The 22,794-nt window shown below is 41.3% G+C and overlaps 1 protein-coding gene across 1 annotated transcript; it reads left to right on the top strand.

The window, feature by feature from the left end:
- Window positions 1-204: 204 nt before the first annotated feature.
- prkx (protein kinase X-linked) lies at window positions 205-22,454 on the top strand. The gene is made up of 8 exons (XM_062380975.1): window positions 205-866; window positions 4,956-5,124; window positions 6,347-6,610; window positions 12,469-12,588; window positions 17,257-17,352; window positions 19,102-19,159; window positions 20,690-20,767; window positions 21,156-22,454. The coding sequence occupies exons 1-8, from the start codon at window positions 719-721 to the stop codon at window positions 21,279-21,281; spliced, it is 1,059 nt and encodes a 352-aa protein (XP_062236959.1). The 5' UTR covers window positions 205-718; the 3' UTR covers window positions 21,282-22,454.
- Window positions 22,455-22,794: the final 340 nt, after the last annotated feature.

Raw genomic sequence — 22,794 nt, 5'->3', positions numbered from 1 at the left:
TAGTCAAGGAAGGAAATACAGGAAGTTTACAATTGTAGCACAACACACAAATCTCAATCGCGTGTCCAGTTCCTGTTTTCATTATAAAATCATTAACTTATCCTCGTGCGGAAAACGCTCCTCCTTAATGGAAACAGCGGCCCTCTCCTGGGGACTTTGTTTTTCCCAGTCACGCTGGCCGATGTTTTATTTTGAAAAACCGTGTGAAGCCGGGTCTCTTCCTGGTCGATGTGGACAGAGGGAGCCGCTGGGTGAGGTCTGTTGTTGGAACTGAGGGGAAATAATGGAGAAACCCCCGAAAAGTTGAGAGCGAGAAGCCGCGGGACTCGTAGCGTTAGCGCGTCTCCGAAAAACACCCGAACGGAGCTTGACGTGGACCCCGCTTCCACACCCCGACTGTCCCACTAGCTGCCCATGTATTGCTAGCTGCTAACGCTACACGCCGAGGCACCTGTCTCCAGCCTCTTTGTTTGAGCCACGTCGGCGGCTTCACGTCCTCTTGTTGTCAGTCCCCTGAACTCGGTGGGACAGATATCAGCTGTTCTGCTCCTGTCCCCCCCCCCCCCCCCCGTCCCCGCCGTCCTCCCTGCCCCGCCGGCCGGATCCGGACAAAGAAGATGGACTGATTCCTTGCCTCCGTCCGGAAATGCCTGACACGAACCCTGTACGCGCCCCTTTGGATCTTATTAATAAACCCGGATACCCCCGACAGTAAGGCATGGCGTCCTCTAAAGCAAAGGTAGGAGTCCACAGTGAGACCACCCCCCTGAAAGACAGTAAAAGCGGCAGCATCAGTCCACCTGGAGAAGCGGTTCCCAACCACCGGATATACAGCCTGGATGACCTGGACACCGTCGCCACAGTCGGTGAGTTCCAATTTAGACATGTGCAAATCTTAACAGGTCGGAGGGACCCAATACTAATAAAGCATCTAAAAATATATTCAAATATATATTTAAATCTCATTTGTCATTTCATTTTTCAAATTGCTAACATTCGACAAATACCATCTGTAAAGTCACATTCTCTCTCTCTCTCTCTCTCTCTCTCTCTCTCTCTCTCTCTCTCTCTCTCTCTCTCTCTCTCTCTCTCTCTCAATCGAATATGTATGTGTAACAGGGTATGAACCGAAGGGGAGGTATATGACAACACTATATTGATATAAGGCAAGCATAGCACACTTTGTCGTTTTAGAATATTGCAGTGAAAGATACACAAACACACGTGTCTTAACCTGAGGTGTAGCACATTGGTGGCCCGCTTGACTCTCAAGTATTCCTAATCCAAATCCCCCCCATAAAGTTTTTACCGTCCTCAGGAAGAACTCGCTATAATTCTGGGCTCATCCCAAATTCAGTGGAAGACAATGACTGTTCAGTACAGCTTAAGTGTCATATTCCACAAGTCAGAGGCATGGACCCCGGCCTGTTCAGGCACCGACTTGCCCTTCAGGGAGTTACTCATTACTGTGTGATTTATCCACATGATAAAAGTTTGAGTCACACCTACATCATCGGGTTACTCAGGCGTACAATTTAGTGAGGAAGAAAACAGACGCCTTAGTTTTCCTTTTTACGAAAACAATGAATGTTTTAGCTTTCATGGATTTGAGTTTACATTTAACAGAATTATGCAAACTGCAATTTCCAATAGCCAGTTTTGGGCTGGAATGTCTGTTTTTATGAGGTTAACTAAGCTAGGATAGTTTGGATAGTGTACTGGAATATGTATGTCTACTAACTAAAATAAGTCCATAACATTAGCATACTTTATATGGTTGAGTTGGCTCTGAGACCAACAAATTAATGATTCATTATAATGGTTTCGCTGTTATTGAGTGTGAAACACTAAAAACTGGAATCTTAAATCTAGTGACTTCAATAAAAAACACCAACAATTTATAACTATGACATATTATCTTTATTCATTCCTCAATTGTCAAAAATAGAACTGTTGACCCTAAAGCCTGAAACATGCTTCTGCGACTGCGTCTTTTCACGCCGCTGTGGCGCAAGACTCGTTTTCATTCATGCTTCCCCAACCGTTGCGCGTCTTACAAAGCAATTCTGCGCCAGAACACTAGGCGGAGTAATGCTTTTTGTCGAGACGACCTTAGAGACGCCTTCTTTCTTCTTCGTCGATTGTTAATTTACATAGCCACTGCGGCTCATCGTAGCCTTTTTCTGGCGGACAAATCCGCCAGTCAATGACAGGTTATACAAGTGATCATACTATCGGATATCTTCTGCCAAGTGCTCTTCTATTTGGTCCATATTCGTTCTTCTAAATCTTCCGTGATTTCTGCCGGTATTATGGGGCATGAAACCGGAAATGCAGCTCCAGAAGGGATGTGGAGCAGACCAATCACAGCCTTGCGGGCTGAGTGAGCTTGCGGAGCTTTGCCGTAAATTTTAGAAAAGGGGGTCGACATCCGTCAGCACGTAAGGAGGGATACATAAGCACGTAAGGGACCCGGAAGGGCTCTTGTGCTTACGGGCCCGTGAAAACGCAGAAGCATGTTTCAGGCTTAAGCACTTACGTAATACATCGTAATTTTATTTTATTTTTTTTATTACTGGGATTATTTAATGTCCAACCAATAGCCCATCACATAAAGAAATTCTATCCTGTGTTATATATTAAGCCTTCACATTACGGAAACAGGAACACAATACTGTTAATCCTGATTCAGTAAGGATATTTTTAATCTTAACGATAGTGTCTCGCTGACTCCCAACTTTTAATGAATTAAATTTTTGTAAAAAGCAAAAATAAAGTCTCTGCATGAACAGTAAAGATATAACGTTATCTAAGGATAAATAACACATCCTTTCAGTCTTTCACTTTAGTAGTGCTGTGGTGTTGACAGTGTAATGATGGCCCATACTGATCTTAAAGGCCAAATGGTGATAGCTGAAATGATAGCAAGCCTTTTTCATTAACAGTAGTAGTTGTATTTTGCAGCCAGATTTAACATTCTGATTTATCATCTCATGCTGTGTACTCATGCAGGACATCTCAATATTATGCATTAGGTTACATGCAGAGCAACAAAGCCTGAAGTTAATGTCTGCCAGGGAGGTGTGCAGCATGGAACCACATTTATCCTGTGCTGTTAGGAGCGGGGGGGAGCTCCAGTCTTATGAGCCCCATATATAAATCCAATTTGCCCAGCCATTTTGACTGATGAGAGGGATTTGCTGCCTCAAACAAATCAGCTAAAGCTCTTTTATCTGTCCGCTGTTGTTTCATTGTCATTGAAATCATGAGGCACATCTGCACTACATGATTAATTTGCTGCTGTCACATGCGTGTACGACCCGCAGAATATCACTCAAAGTCAACTCGAACGCGAGTCCTCTCACAGCAAATACATTTTTCATCCACATCACATCCGAAAACCCAACATTGGGATTTGGTGATGTGTTTTCGTATGAATCTGTTACTCAGAGTTGCATCCTGCGAGTACACCGGGGAGTTTCAGAGTTGTGTGAGGCTTGGTTGTTTTGAGAGGGGTGTAAATCATTTGCAGTATAGTACTTCCTTAAATCCATGGTCTTTTTTTGGTTCAGTCGCCTTTTCCCCTGCATGGATTCTCATAACAATTTTGACCCGGGTAATGTTTAGCAGAATTGTTTTGCCTGCTTCTCAACTTTGCTGCAAGCTCCGGGTTTCAGGCTACTGTGACTGCTACTAGCATAACGCTCTCAAGTCTTTTTGTGAACTGTTAGGCATAATTTCTGTGGTTCCAACATGAGTCTGACAGTGTTATAACTTATAATAAGACAATGCAAAGTTAGTGGAGTAGTCCTTTTAAGAGGCCAAATTGTAGAAGAGAGATCAGGAAGGAAATGTAATCTGTGTAGAAGGAGGACATGCTTTTTAACTTAACTATTTTAGGTTCAACATTCTAATCTATTTTGTGTTATTATCACCAAACTATGTAGGGTGGAGGGCAAAATATATATGACTGAGCCAATGGAAGTTTATATTCCATAGATTATCTCAGAGGCCCTAGATTTTGAAAAAGTGTAACATTCTAAAGAGTGATATTGAGGCTGTTATAAACCCATTTTGCACCAGTTCGGTATCAATCATGTTTTTTTTCTTCAAAGATTATCTTTTATTCATTATGTGCCATTATTTGAGGTCTGTACCACGAATAAAGATATTTATAATTTATTTATAAAACAAGGTGTGGTAGGATTCTGCTCAAGGACATCAGTAAATTAAATTCTCAGCAACTCTGACGAAAAAGGCTCTGGCTTCAGTGGTGTACTGCTCTTTGTGTTGCCATGGAAACGCCAATCGGCCAACAACAAAGGTTCATTGTAGGTAAAGCGGAGGAACCAGACGGTCAGCATTTCTTTAGGAAGTTGCAACAGCTCCATGTCTGACTCAGAGTGGTTGCTGTCATGAGCCATCTATTGTTACATCTGTAACCTAGGACTGAAATGCCAAAACCCTCTCCTCATCTCTATAAGATTGCCATAAATGCTGGCTCTTGGCTGTTCAGCAAGGCATTACTATTTTCAGCCCACTACTTTCTTTGGAGCCATAGCACTGTCTCTTGTTATAAGCCTATAACTATGACCTTTAATTGGATGAAGGATTTTTTATCATATCTGGACCTTAAGAGGAATGTAAATTAATTTATCCACTCACCACTAGGCTGAGGGGTAAGCAGGGTTGCAACCAAATCCAATACAATTGAACTAACAGTTGACTCCTTCAGACGTAATAATCTACAGAAAAAAAAAAAAAAATGCCTCCATACTGCTTGTGTGGTGTCATCAAAGCGTCTAGAAGCTCTGACATTCAAATTCGACTCGAAACAGCGTAAGAATTGGAAGAACTTTCTTTCAGTCATTTATTTTTTGCTTGCAGGGTTAGGGCTAGGGGGCTGTGGGTTCCTGTCACGGTGGCTAATGCCCCTCCCTCCTTCCCTTTCTCAGGCACAGGAACCTTTGGCCGAGTCTTCCTCGTCAAGGACAAGAAGAGCAGGGCCTTCTATGCCCTGAAGCAGATGAAGATCCCTGACGTGATCCGACTGAAGCAGGAGCAGCACGTCCACAATGAGAAGGAGGTGCTGACAGAGGTCAACCACCCATTCCTCATCAGACTGTGAGTCCACCAGCAGTCTCACTCACCAAATCTCTGGGGCCTGGGGTATGATCCATTGGGGGAACCTTTTCAAGCAAAAAGATCAAAGTTCGTTGTCTGCTTGGAATCCCAACACATATATGATAAAGGCAGATCCATACTTCTGAGTAATTCTAATGAATTGAGCTTAATTTCATTGCGATATACTATATCAATTAGATATTAATTCAAATGAACACAATGTCTAAACAGATTACTTCAGTAAAACACAAATGTTGCCACCAGTCATGATCACAACAAGTTGAATCCCTCCGGCTCTCTAATGTTGTACTATTCCTCCAGTTCAGCTCAGTAGCTGCTGGTATCACAGTCATGTTTTTAAACGTTGTGCCTTTTGTGGGGCATAAAATATAATCACAAGGGAAAATTGCTTTACACTGTATACACATACATGCAAAAAATATGAATCTACGAATTCTAGAACTATGGTTCAGGGGAACAGGGTTTTTCCCCTTTCCGGGATGATTAAGGAGCAATTTAAAAATCAAAAATCAGTCTTTCTGCCTATATGTATGTGGAACGCATATCTAGAGAACCGTTCATACCACTGCTTTTGCCCTTAACATGGCGGGCCGTCTAATCATTTTGACAATTGATACCAAGCAAAGTGACATCTACAAAGAATTAATGGTCCAAATATAAATTAATACCACGAATAATTGAGCTGTTAAAAAAAAAAACGTGTTTTCACATCAACATCATAAAAGAGACAACTATGATGATTTTTCTGATGTTTGATCTTGGAAGCATAATTCACCAATTCTGTACATCTGTATGTGCCATATGTTAAGAAATACAACAAAAGTGCTTTAGAAAATGCAAAAGGAAGTATGGAGACAAATAGCAGTGTAGCAGTAATTGTCTCGGTGGCCAGCAGCCAGCCCTAATGGAAAACACTGGAGCCTCCTCCGTCTTCATCAGTGACAGAGCTCTCTTTTTTTATTTCTCTGAAGTGCCCTTACAGCTGAAGTAGTTGTTACATACTGCTCCAAACCCCACTGGGGGATAAAAGATACAGCCTCTGATTTTATCTGATTTCCTCAACTCAACAGACAGTACTTTAGCACTCGTAACCACCAATGGACATGTAGGACAACTGTGGATGGAAGAAGACTTTTCCTTATGTTTAGCCGAAGACCAGCTAATGTTATTCCACCTGTATATCTTGTCTATTGCTTCTTAGGTTCTGGACCCACCATGATGAGCGTTTCCTCTACATGCTGATGGACTATGTGCCAGGAGGTGAACTGTTCAGCTACTTACGCAGCCGCGGGCGCTTCAGCAACAACACAGGCCTCTTCTATACTTCTGAGATAGTTTGCGCCATTGAGTACCTCCACTCCAAAGAAATCGTCTACCGTGACCTGAAGCCTGAGAACATCCTGCTGGACAGCGAAGGGCACATGCGCCTGACCGACTTCGGGTTCGCAAAGAAGCTCTCTGACAGGTAACGGAAATAATAGCAGCATCTATTTTGACAACCACTATAACAGAATAATCTAAATGAACCTAAGACAGATCAAGTAAAAGAGTTAAATTCATGACGTGTAAATGATGCTTATTATTATTTTGAGCTCAGGCACATCAGTCCTGAGTCAAATCTTTTCACACCAAATGCAATGTAATTGTAGGAGGTGCGTTACTCGCACAATTCAGGCTGCAGGATAACTAGTGTGTACTCGCTCCAGCAACACAAGTAAACAAGGGTTAACACATCCTGTGAATGGGCCATGATTAATGTCAGAGGACGGTTTCACTGTTTTCACGATTATCGCTACTATAGAAGGAAAAAATTAAGATTAAGAGTAAGATTAAGATGCATTTATTATTCCCAAACACATGCACAGACATGCAAAGGCACACTCATGCAGGTAGGAACATTTAATTTCTGCTTTTGACCCATCTGGGGCAGGACACACAGAGCAGTGAGCGACCATGTACGGCGCTCGGGGAGCAGATGTTGGGAGAGTAAGGTGCCTTGCTCAGGGACACTAGACAGGGTAGGGAGACTCTTGGATTTTTGGAGAGATCAATCCAGGTTCGTCTTTTGTTGTATCTCCGTGGAGTTGAACAAGAGACCTTCTCTGCCTATAGTCCAAGTTTCTACCACTAGACCACCGCCTCTCTGTAGCACCAACAAGCAATACATAGCTAATAATATAGCTGATGAACTAAAATATTCAAGACTCACAAGAGGTGATTTCACCGCACCGATGAATTTAATTATCATTAAAGCCGCGGTTGATTGCCACAGTGTTAAGATCAGGGTAGAAACTGTCCAGCATCAACCACAGTGAGCAACGGTATCCAATACACAGGCACTGGTGCTTGGTTTGTTATGAAAGGGCAGGGAGAACTGTTAGTATTTGCTGGGCATAGCTAACAAACGCTAGTTTTTGACCTTCTATAAATAATAAAAAATGCAATCATCATTTTTAAAGATTTTACTATAATTGTGTATCATTTTTTTTTTTTCTTTTTTTACTGCGGAGAGCAGAGAATTTAAGGAAACGACGCAAGAAAGAAAGAAAGCCTTTAAATTAGTAAAAAGCATTTTCACAAAAGAGAAAATTGGATCCCTGAATGTGTCAAAGGAAGAGGTTGAAGAACATTTCATGGACATTCCCAGTAAAACACTACTTCCAGGAGCTGCAATTTTGTCTCGCATCAGACTTCACCACAGCTTGGCAGCCACTGGGTGTAGCGATCATGGTGGGGTGCAACGTCTCCTGATTGGCCTTAACCATGGCAATGGAGCATATTATTATTATTATCAGAGCCTCAAAATGGGTCGTGAGGAAAACAACTGCAGTTTGGTCAGTGGATCTGCCAATTCAAGCCTATATGGAAGATATAACACTGACAACAACTGTCCCCTGCACCACGTACCACCAAGTACTTAACTTGCATCAACAAGACCTTGCCGCCAAGAAACCTCAAACTGTAGTGCTACAAATTTGTCATTCTCCCAAAACTAATGGAAAAAAATGATCAGCGCACATGTTAAAACATTGGCCTGGACTTTTGATCGGGAAGAGGGGTTGCTCCCTTTATCATACGTTTGTTAGGGCTTCATCTGCAATTGAGACAGGACAGGACTTCAGTTTGATACATTCTCTGTACAAAAAAAAATTCTGTCTGAGAACAAGCACAGAAGGATATTTAATTGGCAGTCATTAAGAGCCAATGTTGAATGTAGAATTTTATTTATACTTTTCTTTGCCTTTTATCCTGCACGGTGAGGGACAAATCATAGAATGAAATGAGGTATTTTTTTATTAATTCAAAGACAAATATGACAGAATAAGATGCATTTCCAACTTCGGTGCAGCATTTGTTTCTGTTAATGTGACGGCACTCAGTTCCATCCTGGAACAGATTTTATTGCTGTTGTGATGTCTACCTACTAATTCCTTCTGTCTGTATGTGGGACACACATCTCTTGAACCGTTCATCTTATCAGCTTCAAAATTGCCATGAATATTGTATGAAAGAAAGTATTTGGGTGTGATTTAGATATGCGATCCATTCAAATATTCACACAGATTAAAAAAAAAAGAAGGCCACCAGCCCTCTCTAGCAGTGCAGGGATTGGGGCAGTGTTCCTTCAGTCTGCGGACGGAATTGAACACGTCTTCTTGTATGTCCTCAGATAAACTACAGCAGCAGTTACAATGGGCAGCCTGCAGCCATATCTGTCCTGCCAGATCATTTAGATAATTTTATAATTTTTACTTCATCTTGTCCGATTGACACACACCTTCAAGGTGTAGATCGCTTAACCGAAGCCTGAAATAGCTGACATGTAATGCATGAAAAAAATTACTATAGTTCAGTAAATCATTCAAATTCGTAAACCATGTCTAATCCACACTATTGAACAGTAATAAAGAAAATTCAGTTTCATTTTCTGAAAAACAATGCCTATAAAATCTTCATTGCAGATAAAGCAAGTAAAATGAACACGGAGTTTTCTCACTTTAACTATATAACTATAACAAACAGCATAGTAGAGGAGGACTCACTAATGAAAGGGAACACTTTGAAGAAGCTCCAAAGCATTAACACAGGCAAAGCAAGCAACCCAGTTCAAACAGGCAGGTTTAGAAGCGGCACTAGGTCTGTGAGGGTTCTTTCAAACATGAGACCCACCTGATTGCCTGCAGCGTTTCAACATGAGGCACGAGTTTGAAGGGATTTTGTTTGGGACATGGTAGATGATGATTTAAACAGTCCAGTACTTTGTAAATGTTTAGTGGCATCTTTTTTGGATAAATGCAAATAAGATCTATGTAGTATCCTGGTGTTGCGGTTTATTTCCACTATGTCAGCAATTTCTGTGGGATGTTGAATGACAGATGGGAATACACTCCTCTCAGCACACAGTGTTTGATGCTTGATTGATTGTCAGTAGAAAGTGAATGACAAAGCAGCTGTCAGTGCACACTGATCTGATCTCATACAGTACATTTCCTCACAGGCTGCGCGTGGCAAGCTACATTGAATTCAGCTTCAGTTGGTAAAGAAAGTCTTAAAGTTGAAATTGAGATGGGAAGAGAAATAGTGTGTTGTGGATCCTATCTCACATCATACATCCGCATGGATTGCATTCTGAACTTTAAAGTGGTTCTGATACTCATATGTATCATCAGAAATAGATTTTTGAGGCTGAACAGTAATGGAATTTTGGTTAATTTGATTGATTAAATCAAAATTAAAATGTGGGGCAGGGTGTCTCCTTGGTTTGTGCTGTGGACAATTCACCTGGAAAGTCAATATAAAAGCAAATTATTACCTATTGAGAAACAGATAAAGCAATATCAACATCAGGTTCCCTGGACAGAAGAATATTATAATAAGATATATATGTTTAACAGAGAGACAAACCACCTAAATGCTGAGTAGAAAAGTATGTAATGCTGTTATGCAATCCATAAAATCGCTGACCAACACTGTCAGAATCAACAGAAAACCTTAAAAACAACTCAAACCATAGGATTTTGGAAGCTTTGTATTCTGATCCTGACACTGGAGGTTTTACAGGACCCCATTCCCCGGCAATGTGCACCTCATTGATGACTCACTGTTTTGAATCAAGTTCGAGCTACAGGAGAGATGAGAAAAAGATGGTCAATGTTTCATAACTTAAGAATGGCCTGTGGGGGGAAATAAATGTATGGCAAGACTAGGTTAAAATTACTTTCTTGTATCTGTCAAACAGCCCGTGAGCCGGACATCAACATGAAGCTGCACACAGCACAACATCTGAGAACCAGTTGCAATTTGGCTATTCATTTAAGGCTTTCATAAGCATTAAACAAAGTGACATCCGATACCCTCTTTTCTAACATTCCCTATTGAGGACTTTTCGTCCAACAAAATCTTTATCTCTGTAGCTAAGGCCCAGCCTCATGTTGCCACAGTGTGTAGTCAGTTCCTGGATGACCAAGCATGGATTGTGACGTTTCCCCTGACCTTTCTCCTGACCTTAATCCAGTTGAGCCTCCATGTATCGGTGTATTACTACTGTGAAACTAGGAGGGTTTAACAGTAGATAAATGAGCCTCCTCATATATCCATCGTTTGTACAAGTGTTCAGTGTCCTTGAAAAGCTTATATTATCCTCTGGGAATTTGAGGGAATCCTCTCAGCTCCAAGCGACAGTGGTACTCAAGGACAAACTTTCCCTGACTAATGTCGTTTACTCTGAATTAGATACACAGCGAGTGAGGCCTCTTGGTGACCATTGCAAAATTGAAAAGATACACTGTAGAGTACAAGAGACACCTTTCCATCTATCCTACATTCTCATCACTGCATCTTCTCTCCCGAGTGTTTCACCCAGCATTGCGTTGAACTACACTGACATATACACATAATGGAGTAAGATTACATTTTCACCTAGACTAAGAGAGCAAAACAGACGGGGAGTAGATACAGGTCTAATGTACAAGTCACCCACTTATATAAATGGATGGTAGCAGAATTGCCTGGGAATACAGTTATCTCATTGCTGCCAGTTCTCTTGTACTTTTATGCTCAGGGTGGGATGGAGTGTCATCAAAACTCTGCCCTCTCAATGCTACCACAGTGTCCCCTGCTGGCAAACACACTCATCAACACATGTAAACATGAAGCCATGTGTGATATCACTCAACAACAACACATTATTTCCTCCATGGCCTTGCCTCTGCCTCTCTAGTACCCAGGCTTTATTCCCCCGACAGCAACAGTCCCCTAATTCTGCACCAGGACCAACATCATTACCATACAAATCACTGTTGCCATAGCAACTGGCCGAAAGAGGTCATTACCCAGGTGATATCAGTGACAAGCAATGAAAGGCTGGCACCGGGCCAAGTGCTCTTCATCAGAGGACGAGTGTCCTTTTGAGGGAGAACAGTGGGCACATTTGTTACACACGCAAAGTGTCAATCAGCTTCTCTGTCAGCCACAAGACAGAGACACAATCTGCTTTGGACTTCACCGGTCATTCTTCTTTGGTATCTGGGCTCAAGCCCTAATTAAACGTTCATGCTGTCCAGCAAGTTGTGACAGAGTCTTCCAAATCCATTCCTGCTGCCCGCTCCTGTGTCCTCATCGTACTATACAAGATAACAAAACCAGGTCAGATGTCCCAGGCAGATCACTTTGCCTAAGTGTGTTGTATTACCCATGCAATAAGAGCCTCTCTTCTAACACACCGTAAAGAATGTGTAGATGTATGCAGAGCCAATAGAGATCCCTTATCACCTGTCAAACAGTCGTGGCCACATCACACTCACAAGAAGTGACAATGTGGAGGATGCTCATGTTTTTAAATAGGCTCAGGAACAGGTCTAACTGTGTTAATGTTGGCAGCCTACCTTTAAGAATCATTTTAGGTATAATTGTATGAAATTGCTTGAATCTTGAAAACAACAAAAGTATATATAAGATACAGTGAAGCACCAAACATTGACTTACTGTATATACTATTTCAGCTTAAGCTGATGAGAAATAAATCCCCCCTCATTTTTGATAATATCTGAAATTTAAAAAAAAAAAAAAAGCTAGAGAATTTGTGATATTTATTTTGGTATTATTTAGAAAAGACAGCTTAATAAGCAAGTAAAATAAACAGTTGTATAGATCCGTGATACAGTCTGTCAATTTGTATACACCTGCTGATTCATCAATCAAAAATCATTCAAAATACTCTCAACTAATTGCTTATGCATAACCTTAGGCATGGGGCTTCTGAAAATCTGACAAAGACTCCTGGAAATAAAATGTAATCAAAGTCATCTTCTTCTGTCTGATCAGGACCTGGACTCTGTGTGGAACTCCGGAGTACCTGGCCCCTGAAGTCATCCAAAGCAAAGGTCATGGCCGAGCAGTGGACTGGTGGGCCCTGGGCATCCTCATCTTTGAAATGCTGGCTGGGTAAGTGATTGGGTATGTTGCAGCACACACCAAACTCCACCTATTTGACACATCGGGGGGCGCTCTCCTCCACCACAGCAGCAGAGCCAGCAACAAACACTGTTCGTCCAGAATTTTTTAAACCACACACAAATAAACATATAAGTGACACACAAATTGTAACAGATACATCTGAAAAGAGGGAATAACATTAGAAAATCCAATCATATCTAACTCCGAGCCCTGAACAACTTCCCTGGAGTAAATTATCAGTTGTGTAAGAGGGCAGAACTCTGTTCATTTGAGACCGCTAATGTGTGCACTTTACTGATTGTGTTACACTATAGTGCTCCATTTTTTTTGTTCTATATTTGTGTAGTAATATCAAAGTCCACATACATGCCAGAAAATGGAATTAGCAAGGTAGTTATATTAAATGCTTTTTATATGCCTTGTAAGGGTAAGTCAGATTATTCTCATACTGCATATATTTATATCCTGTCTTTACACTGTATATACTAGTTCAATTCCATTCTTATTTTGATATATATATTTTTTATATTCCTTACACATGAGTATTGCTTGTTACTTATTACTTGCTGATATTTTTTTACTCTTGCTGCTGTACCGCCAAATTCCCCATTGTGGGACTAATAAATTACTTTTTATCCTATCTTATCTTATAAAGAGTAGAGCAGGGGAGGAGTCTGTAGTTGAATGGAGGAATTATCTATTAATAGAGTCACTGCTATTGTATCAGTGTGGTAAATCTATTCATTGCGAGTTTATAGGATACTGCAGAGCTGCGACAAATTAATCCGTGAATGGGAATCATTGTTATAGATGGAGAACAATGACGTTGATCCCCTTGAGAAAGCACTCAAGTTTATGCTAATGTTCTCCATCATCCGCAGTGAATAATGTCTTTGCCTCGTTGGTGTCTAAGAGAAAAGAGCCTAAAGGTTGAGAATGACTTTGATTGGGACTTTATCATAGGGACACAACAAGTGATATTCTAAAATCCAGCTGTCAATTAATCGTGCCAGTACAATAGCATTGCCCTGGCTGCAGATTGTATTCTATCCCTTATCAAAATTCACCAGTTTTGTTTTTATATTGACTTTTTTCAAACACAAGAATAAAAGAATATATCATGTCCACCCTCAAAATGGTGTGTGGCCTCTGGCATAGTATGTCAAGAACATATGGCAAGTACATATGGCTTTTCAGTAAACCCACTTCATACAGAAGACATTCACACTGCTGATATTGTGATCTTATTTTTAATATTTGTCGACTTTTAGAAACCAAGTAGGACCAAAGCTAGAGACAGAATAGACACAAAAGACAAATAGTCAGTAATAAACTGAACAACAGCAATATTGAGAATGTAAATAGAAAAACATTTCTACAGTTTTCATTTACATTTGTCTTTGTGAAAGCTCATCTGATGGACTTAATGTGGTCCGATGGTTCGTGCAATTAATGACAACAGTTGATAACCAGCTTCGTAGAACAGGGTATCTTGGGTGATTCCTGGAACAATTCAGTAATAGCTCAGCTAGTAATTCACATTTTTAATTAACATGTTATGCTTTTCTTGGAGACAGCCAGTGTTGAGAAATTCCGCTATAAAATTAAATCAAACAAATGTCTGCCATCCATCATGTAGCCTTTGGTCCAACATTATTGCTTTCACTCTTGAATATGGAGCAGCTTTCTCCAGTACTGCTTAAAGGTTACCTGTGCGCGAGCCCAGCCTACCATCACCCCGACATCCATCTTCTTTATACTATGGTAGGGAAAGATGTGGCTCTGAATTATTTGTGGTGCTGTGACCTTTAAGGGCAGGCTCTGAAGTGTTGCAGGACTAGCAGAGAGGGGACCCTTGTCCTGCCTTCAGCAAATTACCAGACATGTCCAGGGAGGGGCACTAAAGTAAGAGTTTCGCAATCTTTTAGGTGACAGTCTACACACCATCATAATTAAATACATCCATGAATAGACAAGTATAGTTAAGTTTAGTACAGTTTTGTTTGTGAGTGATCTCCAGTTCGCTCTGTGCACTCTGAGCGCCAGGTGGCAGTCACGTTCACTGTGACGATTTGATGGGGCCCTCACAGTATTAGAAGATAGTCTTAAAAACTACTAATGACCCGGCTCTGTAACTCTGTGGTTTAATGGTATCGGAACGTAATTTACTGTAAGATTAAACGGGTTTGTGTGGAGCTTTGGATTTTAAGGTCAGTGAGGAAGTTGATCAATATTCTGGTTTCAGATCACCACCTCACTTGTGCGTCGCCACTCTCCCGTCTCCAAAACGTTTGTGTGCGTGGGTGAGAGTTTGTTTGGAAATGTGCACATTTTCCCGTCAAGTTTGTTTTAATAAATCCCAACGTTTGCTTAAGAAGTGGTGTACGCATGTTTCAGGCCCCATTTTGTGCGTACACAGCGGTTATAAATGAGACCCCAGGACACTGTTTCTGAGTCTACCTAGAAGACTCTCTGGCCAGTTTTCCACACAGCGCTTGATGGAAACTAATCCTCTGTGTATATGGAGTTGTACATGACTTTGGATCTGAAGTCAGACTTGTCTCATAATGATAATCTGCATCTTGTGTTAATCTTAATCCCCCCACACCCTGCCTGTCCATCTCAGCTCAGTGGAGTGTCAGGAGAGTGCAAACCTTCTATTTGGCCCTATTATGCACAGACAGATTGTGGATGTGATTTCAGTGTTGGTAAAAGTCACAGAAATGTCAGTAAGACACCGTGACCTTCCACTCTCCTGTTCATCTATCTGAAGTACAAACATTATCTCAAGGCACACGTAAGGGCAGAACCTTTAAATGTATAGAGAAACCCAATAGTTCCTCCATTGAAAGATCACCCATTAACTGGAAGAAAAATCTTGCACAGTGGTGTCATAGCAGAGAAGATAAAAATTCAAAAGTGAGACAACGGCGAGGGCCAAACAGGGTCAACAGTTATTAAACATGATAGACAGGATATTGGATAAAGTGCAAGAAGAAAACGTACTTAGGTAGGCTTCATTATTTTTTTATGTAAATGGGACAAAGCCTGATGTTTGGCAACCTTTCTTGGCTGCCAACTGGGATCTGGAAAAACATTTTAATAACACCTAATACTAGAGGTGAGGAGGGCTGCTCTTTTTTTTCACAAAAAGAACTCTACATCCTATATACCGGCCGGCTAGTTAGAGTCAATGTGCCCTGACCGGTTGGGGTGAGCAATTACAAGGCTATGTCAGTGAACCACACTATTGACATTTTTGCCTTTACCAAAACTATTTTGCTTTCCAGTGCTCCACACTGAACTGCAAAGGGCTGCTTAAAAACTTTGTTTTACACTACACTTTGGCTACCAGTATCATTAGAACTTCTCTCTGCCTTTCACCGTCTTGATTAATGAACAGTCCTTGAATTTGAATAACAAAGATTACCCAGCAGTCAGGTGTAGCTAGGGGGTTGTTGACATTTATAATATCCCACTCTAAAAGATTAAGATAAATTTATTTATCCCAAACACATACACAGACACACTCATGCAGGTAGGGAAATTTAACCTCTGCTTTTAACCCATCTGGTGAAGGACACACAGAGCAGTGAGCAGCCATGTACGGCGCATGGGGAGCAGATGTTGGGGGAGTTAGGTGCCTTGCTCAGGGGCACTAGACAGGGTAGGGAGAATCCTCTTGGACAGATCAATCCAGCTTCGTCTTTTTGTTGTTTCTCCGTGGAGACGAACCAGAGACCTTTTCTGCCCATAGTCCAAGTTTCTGCCACTAGTCCACCGCGTCTCCTGGAATGTGAAGGAGATATTTTGCTCAATGGACTCAGTTTGCACTGAAGCCAAAGCGTTTTAATATCCCATTCAATTAAATTTCCTATCCATGCGATAACAAATTACGATGAGTCAAGAACGCATTCCACCATAAAGTACTCCTGCCATTGTTTAGTATCAGTATTTTTGTCAAGTGATACTTTCTATTCTTTCATGGGCTGTGAGTTAAAGTCAACAAATGGTCCTGTGTTTTTGTCTTCTCCCCATTTTGCACGAATGACCCAGATTCTTCAGCTATGACAGCATCAGTTTTGAAAAAAGAAAAAAAAAACATCCACAAGGGCAGTCTGTGGTGAAAAGCCAGCTCCCAGACACCCCCATCCACAGTCGACTGACTCTGGAACTTTTTACTAGGAAGGCAAGCAGCGTATGACAAACTGGTGCGATTATGGGCCTGTCTGCTCTGTGCGTAATGTGTTTAGTGGCTGGTCCCATTATGCAATTTGTGGGTAATGACTTGTCCAGGCCAAAGCAGAGGGAAGAACAGGAGAGCTGGGAGAGCACTCAGTGGAGTGGAGCAGCAGAGGGTCTGTGGGTGGCAGAAGCGCGCACACACACACACACACAAATACAATTTGTCAACTAGCTGTAAACAAAGGCTGCTCTGTCCACAGCTGAAAGTTTTCATAACACCCCAATTCAAATGTTGACCTCACCACATGTCCATCCTCCATTTTGGTCAGACTAACACAGTTCATTGTGTGGAAGCTCTTACCTGCCGTTCCTGTTTTCTTGCATCATGCTGAGTAAAAATTAAGTTTGCACACTGTGGGGGGTGTGGCTTCATCGGGACTGGCTTGAGACGACATTTATTTCTCTCCACAGGTACCCGCCTTTCTTTGATGACAACCCATTTGGAATCTACCAGAAAATTCTGGCCGGAAAACTGGAATTTCCTCGCCATCTGGATTTCTACGTCAAGTAAGTGTTGGACATCAATATGTCTCTTTTCATATGCATGTCCTTTATGTCCTTGCATGTATGTATATTTAAACACTGTGGTTCAAATTATGGGATTCAAGTATGACTCTGGTTTGGCAGCTAGGGGGGATTATTACATTACATTTCATTAAGCTTACGCCTTTGTCCAAAACGACATACAATATGTGCATTCAACCATGATGGTAAAAACCCAGATAAACAAGAATCAAGAAAGTAGAATTTTCTTCAAGAAAGCCAAACTACAGTTCCATGAAAGTGCAACAAATTTATGGTTTAAACTTTATTCATTCAAGGTATAGTAAGAAGAGATGTGTTTTTTAGTTTGCGGCGGAAGATGTATAGACTTTCTGCTGTCGTGATACTCCCACTATTCTCACCAACCATTAGAACAGCTGGATGATGCTGGTATTTTCAGAATAAAGGGCAGTTAGTTGGGCACAGCTTGTCCCATTGGAGACAAAAGGTGTGTCCTTATTAGGAAAAAAGTGGGCCTTTAATGGCCCGCTTAAAAAATGTGAGTGAGTGAATTTGCTCTCAGTCCAAACAGAGTATACGGTGTGCCAGACACGCACTGCTTCCCCTGACAAGTCAGTGAATCCAGAGCTTCACTGTTAAGCCATCCATTTTGTGTCCAGCAAGATGAAGGATTTTTTTATTTATTTCACCATTTGTATTAATGTTACCCAGCTCCACGTCATACTCTTCCATCCATCAAGAAGTGAAATGCCTTGTCTCCAGCAGCAGCGGCTGCCGAAAACTAGAGAAGTGTCCCAGGGTGACCCCGCCGTAAAAGTCTTGTAATGCATTAGTCTTCAATTTAGCAGCTAGTTAAGTAGTCAGAGCTGTGGTTACCAATCATCACTCGCATAAAAGATTTAAATGCTAGATTTACATTACATTACATTACATTACATTCATCAAAGTTACATTTTGTGTGTGCATTTTCCTTCAGGTAGTTGTGTGGATGCAGTGTGTTACAGGTAATGTTTACATTAAACATCAGACGAGCGGAAAACTGTGGTTGAAACGTGCTGGTTTGAGTGTTTTCAAAAGTGCTCATCCCCTGGGACTTTCACATCTCAAGCTGTTGCACCAAATGGATCCGTCCCGTGAGCTGCAGCTCTGGACAGAAAGATCCTTTTGATGAGAGAGACCTGTCAATGTTAGAGCACAACCAAGCTCTACAGAGATAACTTTGTACCTGCAGCTTTTGCGCTGCCGAACAAAATTGATACTGGGGATGCGCCTCACCCTGAACACATTAAGCAGGGGCGTGGTAAAGCACTCTGTCATGGCTGTGTTAGGTTCCCTTGCTCTCTGCTGTATTGTGTTGAGGTCTGTTTGAGAGTGTTTGTTGTGATGTTTTATGAGTTGATACGGTGTGATGTCCTCTTTTTAACTAATATTCTGGCTTTTTTTCCTGTTTTTAACTTTGGATTGCTGTCTGCATAACAAATTTAGCTTTGGGTAATAATAAAGAAACCTTCCACCTAATCATGCCCATGACTTTATGTTACAGTAACTGAACATTTATTTTTATGTAAAAAAGATTTCCCTCCCTTCTCCTATTTGTCTTTCTTCATGAAAACCATTAAGAGACATACAAATATTTCCCCATGTGTGCAACCCTCTGGCAGATTTCCTTTTGACAAAGAGGGAGGGAGAACACTATTCAAAGATCTATTGTACAGCTGTGTATTCACTGACTGCTTCTCTCTTCCCCCCCAGAGACCTCATCAAGAAATTTCTGGTCATTGATAGAGCCAGACGGCTAGGCAACATGAAGGTGAGTAGGTTAGACTTTCTGTCTCCTCGCGCCACGTGGCAGCTCGCCATATTTCGTAGGCAGTCTGACGTCAGCAGTCAGAGACCATATCAGGACATAACCGGGTCAACACTGGACTGAAGTTCTAAGTGGTTTCCGTTAGTCCTAAATGAAAATAAATTATATTGTCAGACTGTGGACGCTGATATTTGTAATATGTTTGACTTGTTATCTAAATATTATTATTCCCTAATGAGAGTCGCAGCCGTACTCTCTTACAATGCTCGGCAACACAAAGTTACACAAGCCCACAGAGAGATACTGCATCTGCAAACCTTACAAATTGGACCTCAGGAGACTCACAACCCCATCATTCCTGACCACAACCCACAGCTTCAACTGAGGATCATTCAGTGTTTGGGAATGATTCACCTGTGTTACAAATGTCATGGCACATGGCAGTGAAAATCATACATATCATTTCATGTATGAGGTGGTGCTATTGAAATTCATCCACATAGTGCTAATGTAGTTGACTTCTGGTAAATCGAACATACAGGCGAGTTAACATACAAGTTACAAACATCCACATAGTGCTAATGTAGTTGACTTCTGGTAAATCGAACATACAGGCGAGTTAACATACAAGTTAGCAAACCGATTAACCCTTTACATTACACTGTCCAATGCTCATGCTAACGGTTACTACAGTGAAGTTACACTTACACTGCCAATGATGACGAAGCTAGCTTTAGCCGGTAGACTCCATAGCTGAATATTCATCACAAATCAAGATTTCGTCTATTTCTACACCTCCAGGTTTTTGTAACCTTTCAAAGTCTCTCCAGAGTAGGGGATGGAAAGTTAATCAGGTAGTTATAGAGATCTGGATACTGCAGGTCAGGAACATTTTCAGTTGCGTCCATTTCAATACTAGTTATAATCTTTATCGATCAAGTTTTGCAATATATCGTTCAACATCCTTGGAACTAAAGTGCACAGTGAACTCTGACAGCTTGAAATCGACGCTGGCACCATTCATTTTGACTCAGGCTTTCTCCCCGCCTGAACCGCCTGTTTACACATGGCGGTGTAAACAAAACAAGTCACGTGACGCCTGGAGCTCGATTGCCTGTAATCTTACTCTCAGGCTGTACAGAGCTGCAATAATCAGGTAGGACAACCAGTAAGGAGACTGAGCGGCGAAAGCCAGGGACACTGAGGTCTTTGTACTAACATTTGAATCCCTTCCTCTTTTCTTTTGTGGAAATTGTGAGAATGAGTGGGTGATTTCGGACACAATAGGGTGCAGGTAATCAAGGACTTGGGAAACAATAGGAAGTGAAGTGACCTACTGTGATCAATGGCGCGAGTTTCAAATATAAATTAGGAGACGAGACACATTTAAAAACAAACAAACAAAAACAAGAAAAAAAAGGGAATGAGAGTCCAGAACCAAATCAAACTAAAATGATCCCAATAGAAATCTTTAAAGTCTCTCAAGAGATCACAACCGGGTCGGAGTCATGACGCCAGGTTTTTTTCTTTCAGAATGGAGCAGATGATGTGAAGAAGCACCGCTGGTTCAAAGCAATTGACTGGGAGGCAGTTCCTCTAAGGAAACTGAAGGTGAGAATTAATAATAAAATGTTAATATCTTATCTTATAATAACTATCACAAGAATTCAGTAGTTCAGTCTTTTCGTGTCATGGATGTTAGTAATTCTTGCTTTTCATTCCAAAAAATCTCTTAATGTGTAAATACTCAACCTTATCACTCAACAACTGATCTCAATGTGGCATCTATCCTATACACCTCTCTCCACACATGTGGCTCTCTGAGTTTTTTTGACCTTCCAAAAAGTGTAAATATAAGATGTCGTACCTTGTTATGAGACCAAATGTGATTTGTCTACACTAAACAATTAAAAAAATTGTTTGATTGGCTTAATAATTTATATTACAGCAATGATCTCAGGCCAGCACTTTAACCTGTATTGTTGTACTTTGTCCTCAGCCACCTATAGTGCCTAAAGTTTCCCATGAGGGGGACACCTCCAACTTTGACGTTTACCCAGAGGACGACTGGAAGAAAGACCCCCCTGTGCCTCCGAAGGACTTGGAGATCTTCAAGAACTTTTGATCAGTCTGCCTGGTTTATTTATTCGTGGGATATCCTGAGAATGACCCAACATATTCTGAACGTACTGTTGCAGGGAGTCACATTTGATCTGTAATAATGACCTCCCTACCTACCAACTCCAAATGATTGATGCTGTGACCCGTATCATACCACGGAGATGATTTGCTTTTTAAATGTTTATTTATGTGACCTAAGTCAAACTTTTGCTGTTTTTAAATTTTTTTATCATTTTATTTCTGAGCCTGCTCATATGCAAAAAGTGTGGTTCAGTGGAAACCAAAAGACTGTTACTTCCGAGGTGGAAAAAAGAGAATAATCAGGTCTTTTTTTATATTGTTTTTATATTTTCTCTCTTTCTCAAATGTCAGCTGGCAAGTGGTTGCTAATGTGCAGTTTGGGACTTACTGTACTGTGTGTAGTCACGAGTAAGACACTTTATTTGAAAATGCGTGACCAGTAGCACTTGTAAAAAGGTGCCTTACATCACAGTTTATCGGGCATGATGTCTTGCAATTCCCTAAATTTCACAAGAAATCTTCTGGCAGTACTAATGGAAATTGAATCATGGGACTGTCAGCACACGCGTGGTGTGTTGCTGAATGTGCCGTCTCGTCTTCCACTGTAAAGTCTTATATCTCCCACCTCTGCTATTTCCTGTCGCACCTCGAAAAACAGCTTTATTCACAGTCCGGACTTTCTTATCACAATAGCCATGTGAATTTAAAGGTGCTGGGACGTGGGGCCCTTGACATCTAATTAGTCCACCGAGTCAGTTTTCATCCACATGTCAGTGTATCATGTAGTCGAGGCTTAAAGCATATTTATATAGTTATATTTCAGGACATTAATGGCCTTTGAAATAAACTGCATACTGATCTCTCTGTTTGATAGGCTGCCATTGAACTTGCTGGTGAGGGAGGGATGTTTCAGGTACAGGGAACGCCAGTCTTATACTGAGGGCATTTTGGCACAGTACTGCTCTGTGGTTACTCAGCCCTCCGGGGAAATGGTTGAAGCACAACAGATACGGCAAGGTCAAGGGGTTAAGCACAAAGAAGCAGCTCGATTCAGCAGGAGTCAACACTTGAAACGGTTCTGTGTGTATTGCATGTTTACTCTTAACAATGCTCGTTAAACTGTTCAGCAGGCACCCGAACACTGTATCACTCTTTATTTTGCCTCATCTGTTTTTTTAATCCCCCCCCACACACCACATCTGTGTTATTTGGTTTTGTTTGCTTTCACATTGCAAACTGTCATGTATTATCTGTACCAAAGGACTGAAATGACCCTCAGAACTATTTGGGGTAATGTCAACGTTTGCCATATGGACCTATAGTGCTTTTTGTTTTTTTGTTTGTGCCTACATTACCCACAATGCTACTTGGCCATAGTTGGGTAGGGACATTTCAGAGGTGTGTTATGCTAATTGTGACTCATAAAATGTTGCCTCCAGGGCTCTCTGCTGACATGAACACCTAACTAGGTGGTTTTGTTGCCTAACTCTAAACAA

The sequence above is a fragment of the Platichthys flesus genome, chromosome 22 (assembly GCF_949316205.1).
Source record: "Platichthys flesus chromosome 22, fPlaFle2.1, whole genome shotgun sequence".
In the NCBI taxonomy this organism is placed as follows: domain Eukaryota; kingdom Metazoa; phylum Chordata; class Actinopteri; order Pleuronectiformes; family Pleuronectidae; genus Platichthys; species Platichthys flesus.
The sequence above is the reverse complement of the archived record's forward strand: the minus strand, read 5'-3'. Positions and strand labels throughout refer to the sequence as shown.

Bases quoted from the DNA above. Each gene is read 5' to 3' on its own strand.
- prkx (XM_062380975.1), top strand. From the start codon at position 719: ATGGCGTCCTCTAAAGCAAAGGTAGGAGTCCACAGTGAGACCACCCCC. The intron at 12,589-17,256 runs GTAAGTGATTGG...TTCTCTCCACAG, and splicing joins ATCTTTGAAATGCTGGCTGG to GTACCCGCCTTTCTTTGATG. The intron at 17,353-19,101 runs GTAAGTGTTGGA...CTTCCCCCCCAG, and splicing joins CATCTGGATTTCTACGTCAA to AGACCTCATCAAGAAATTTC.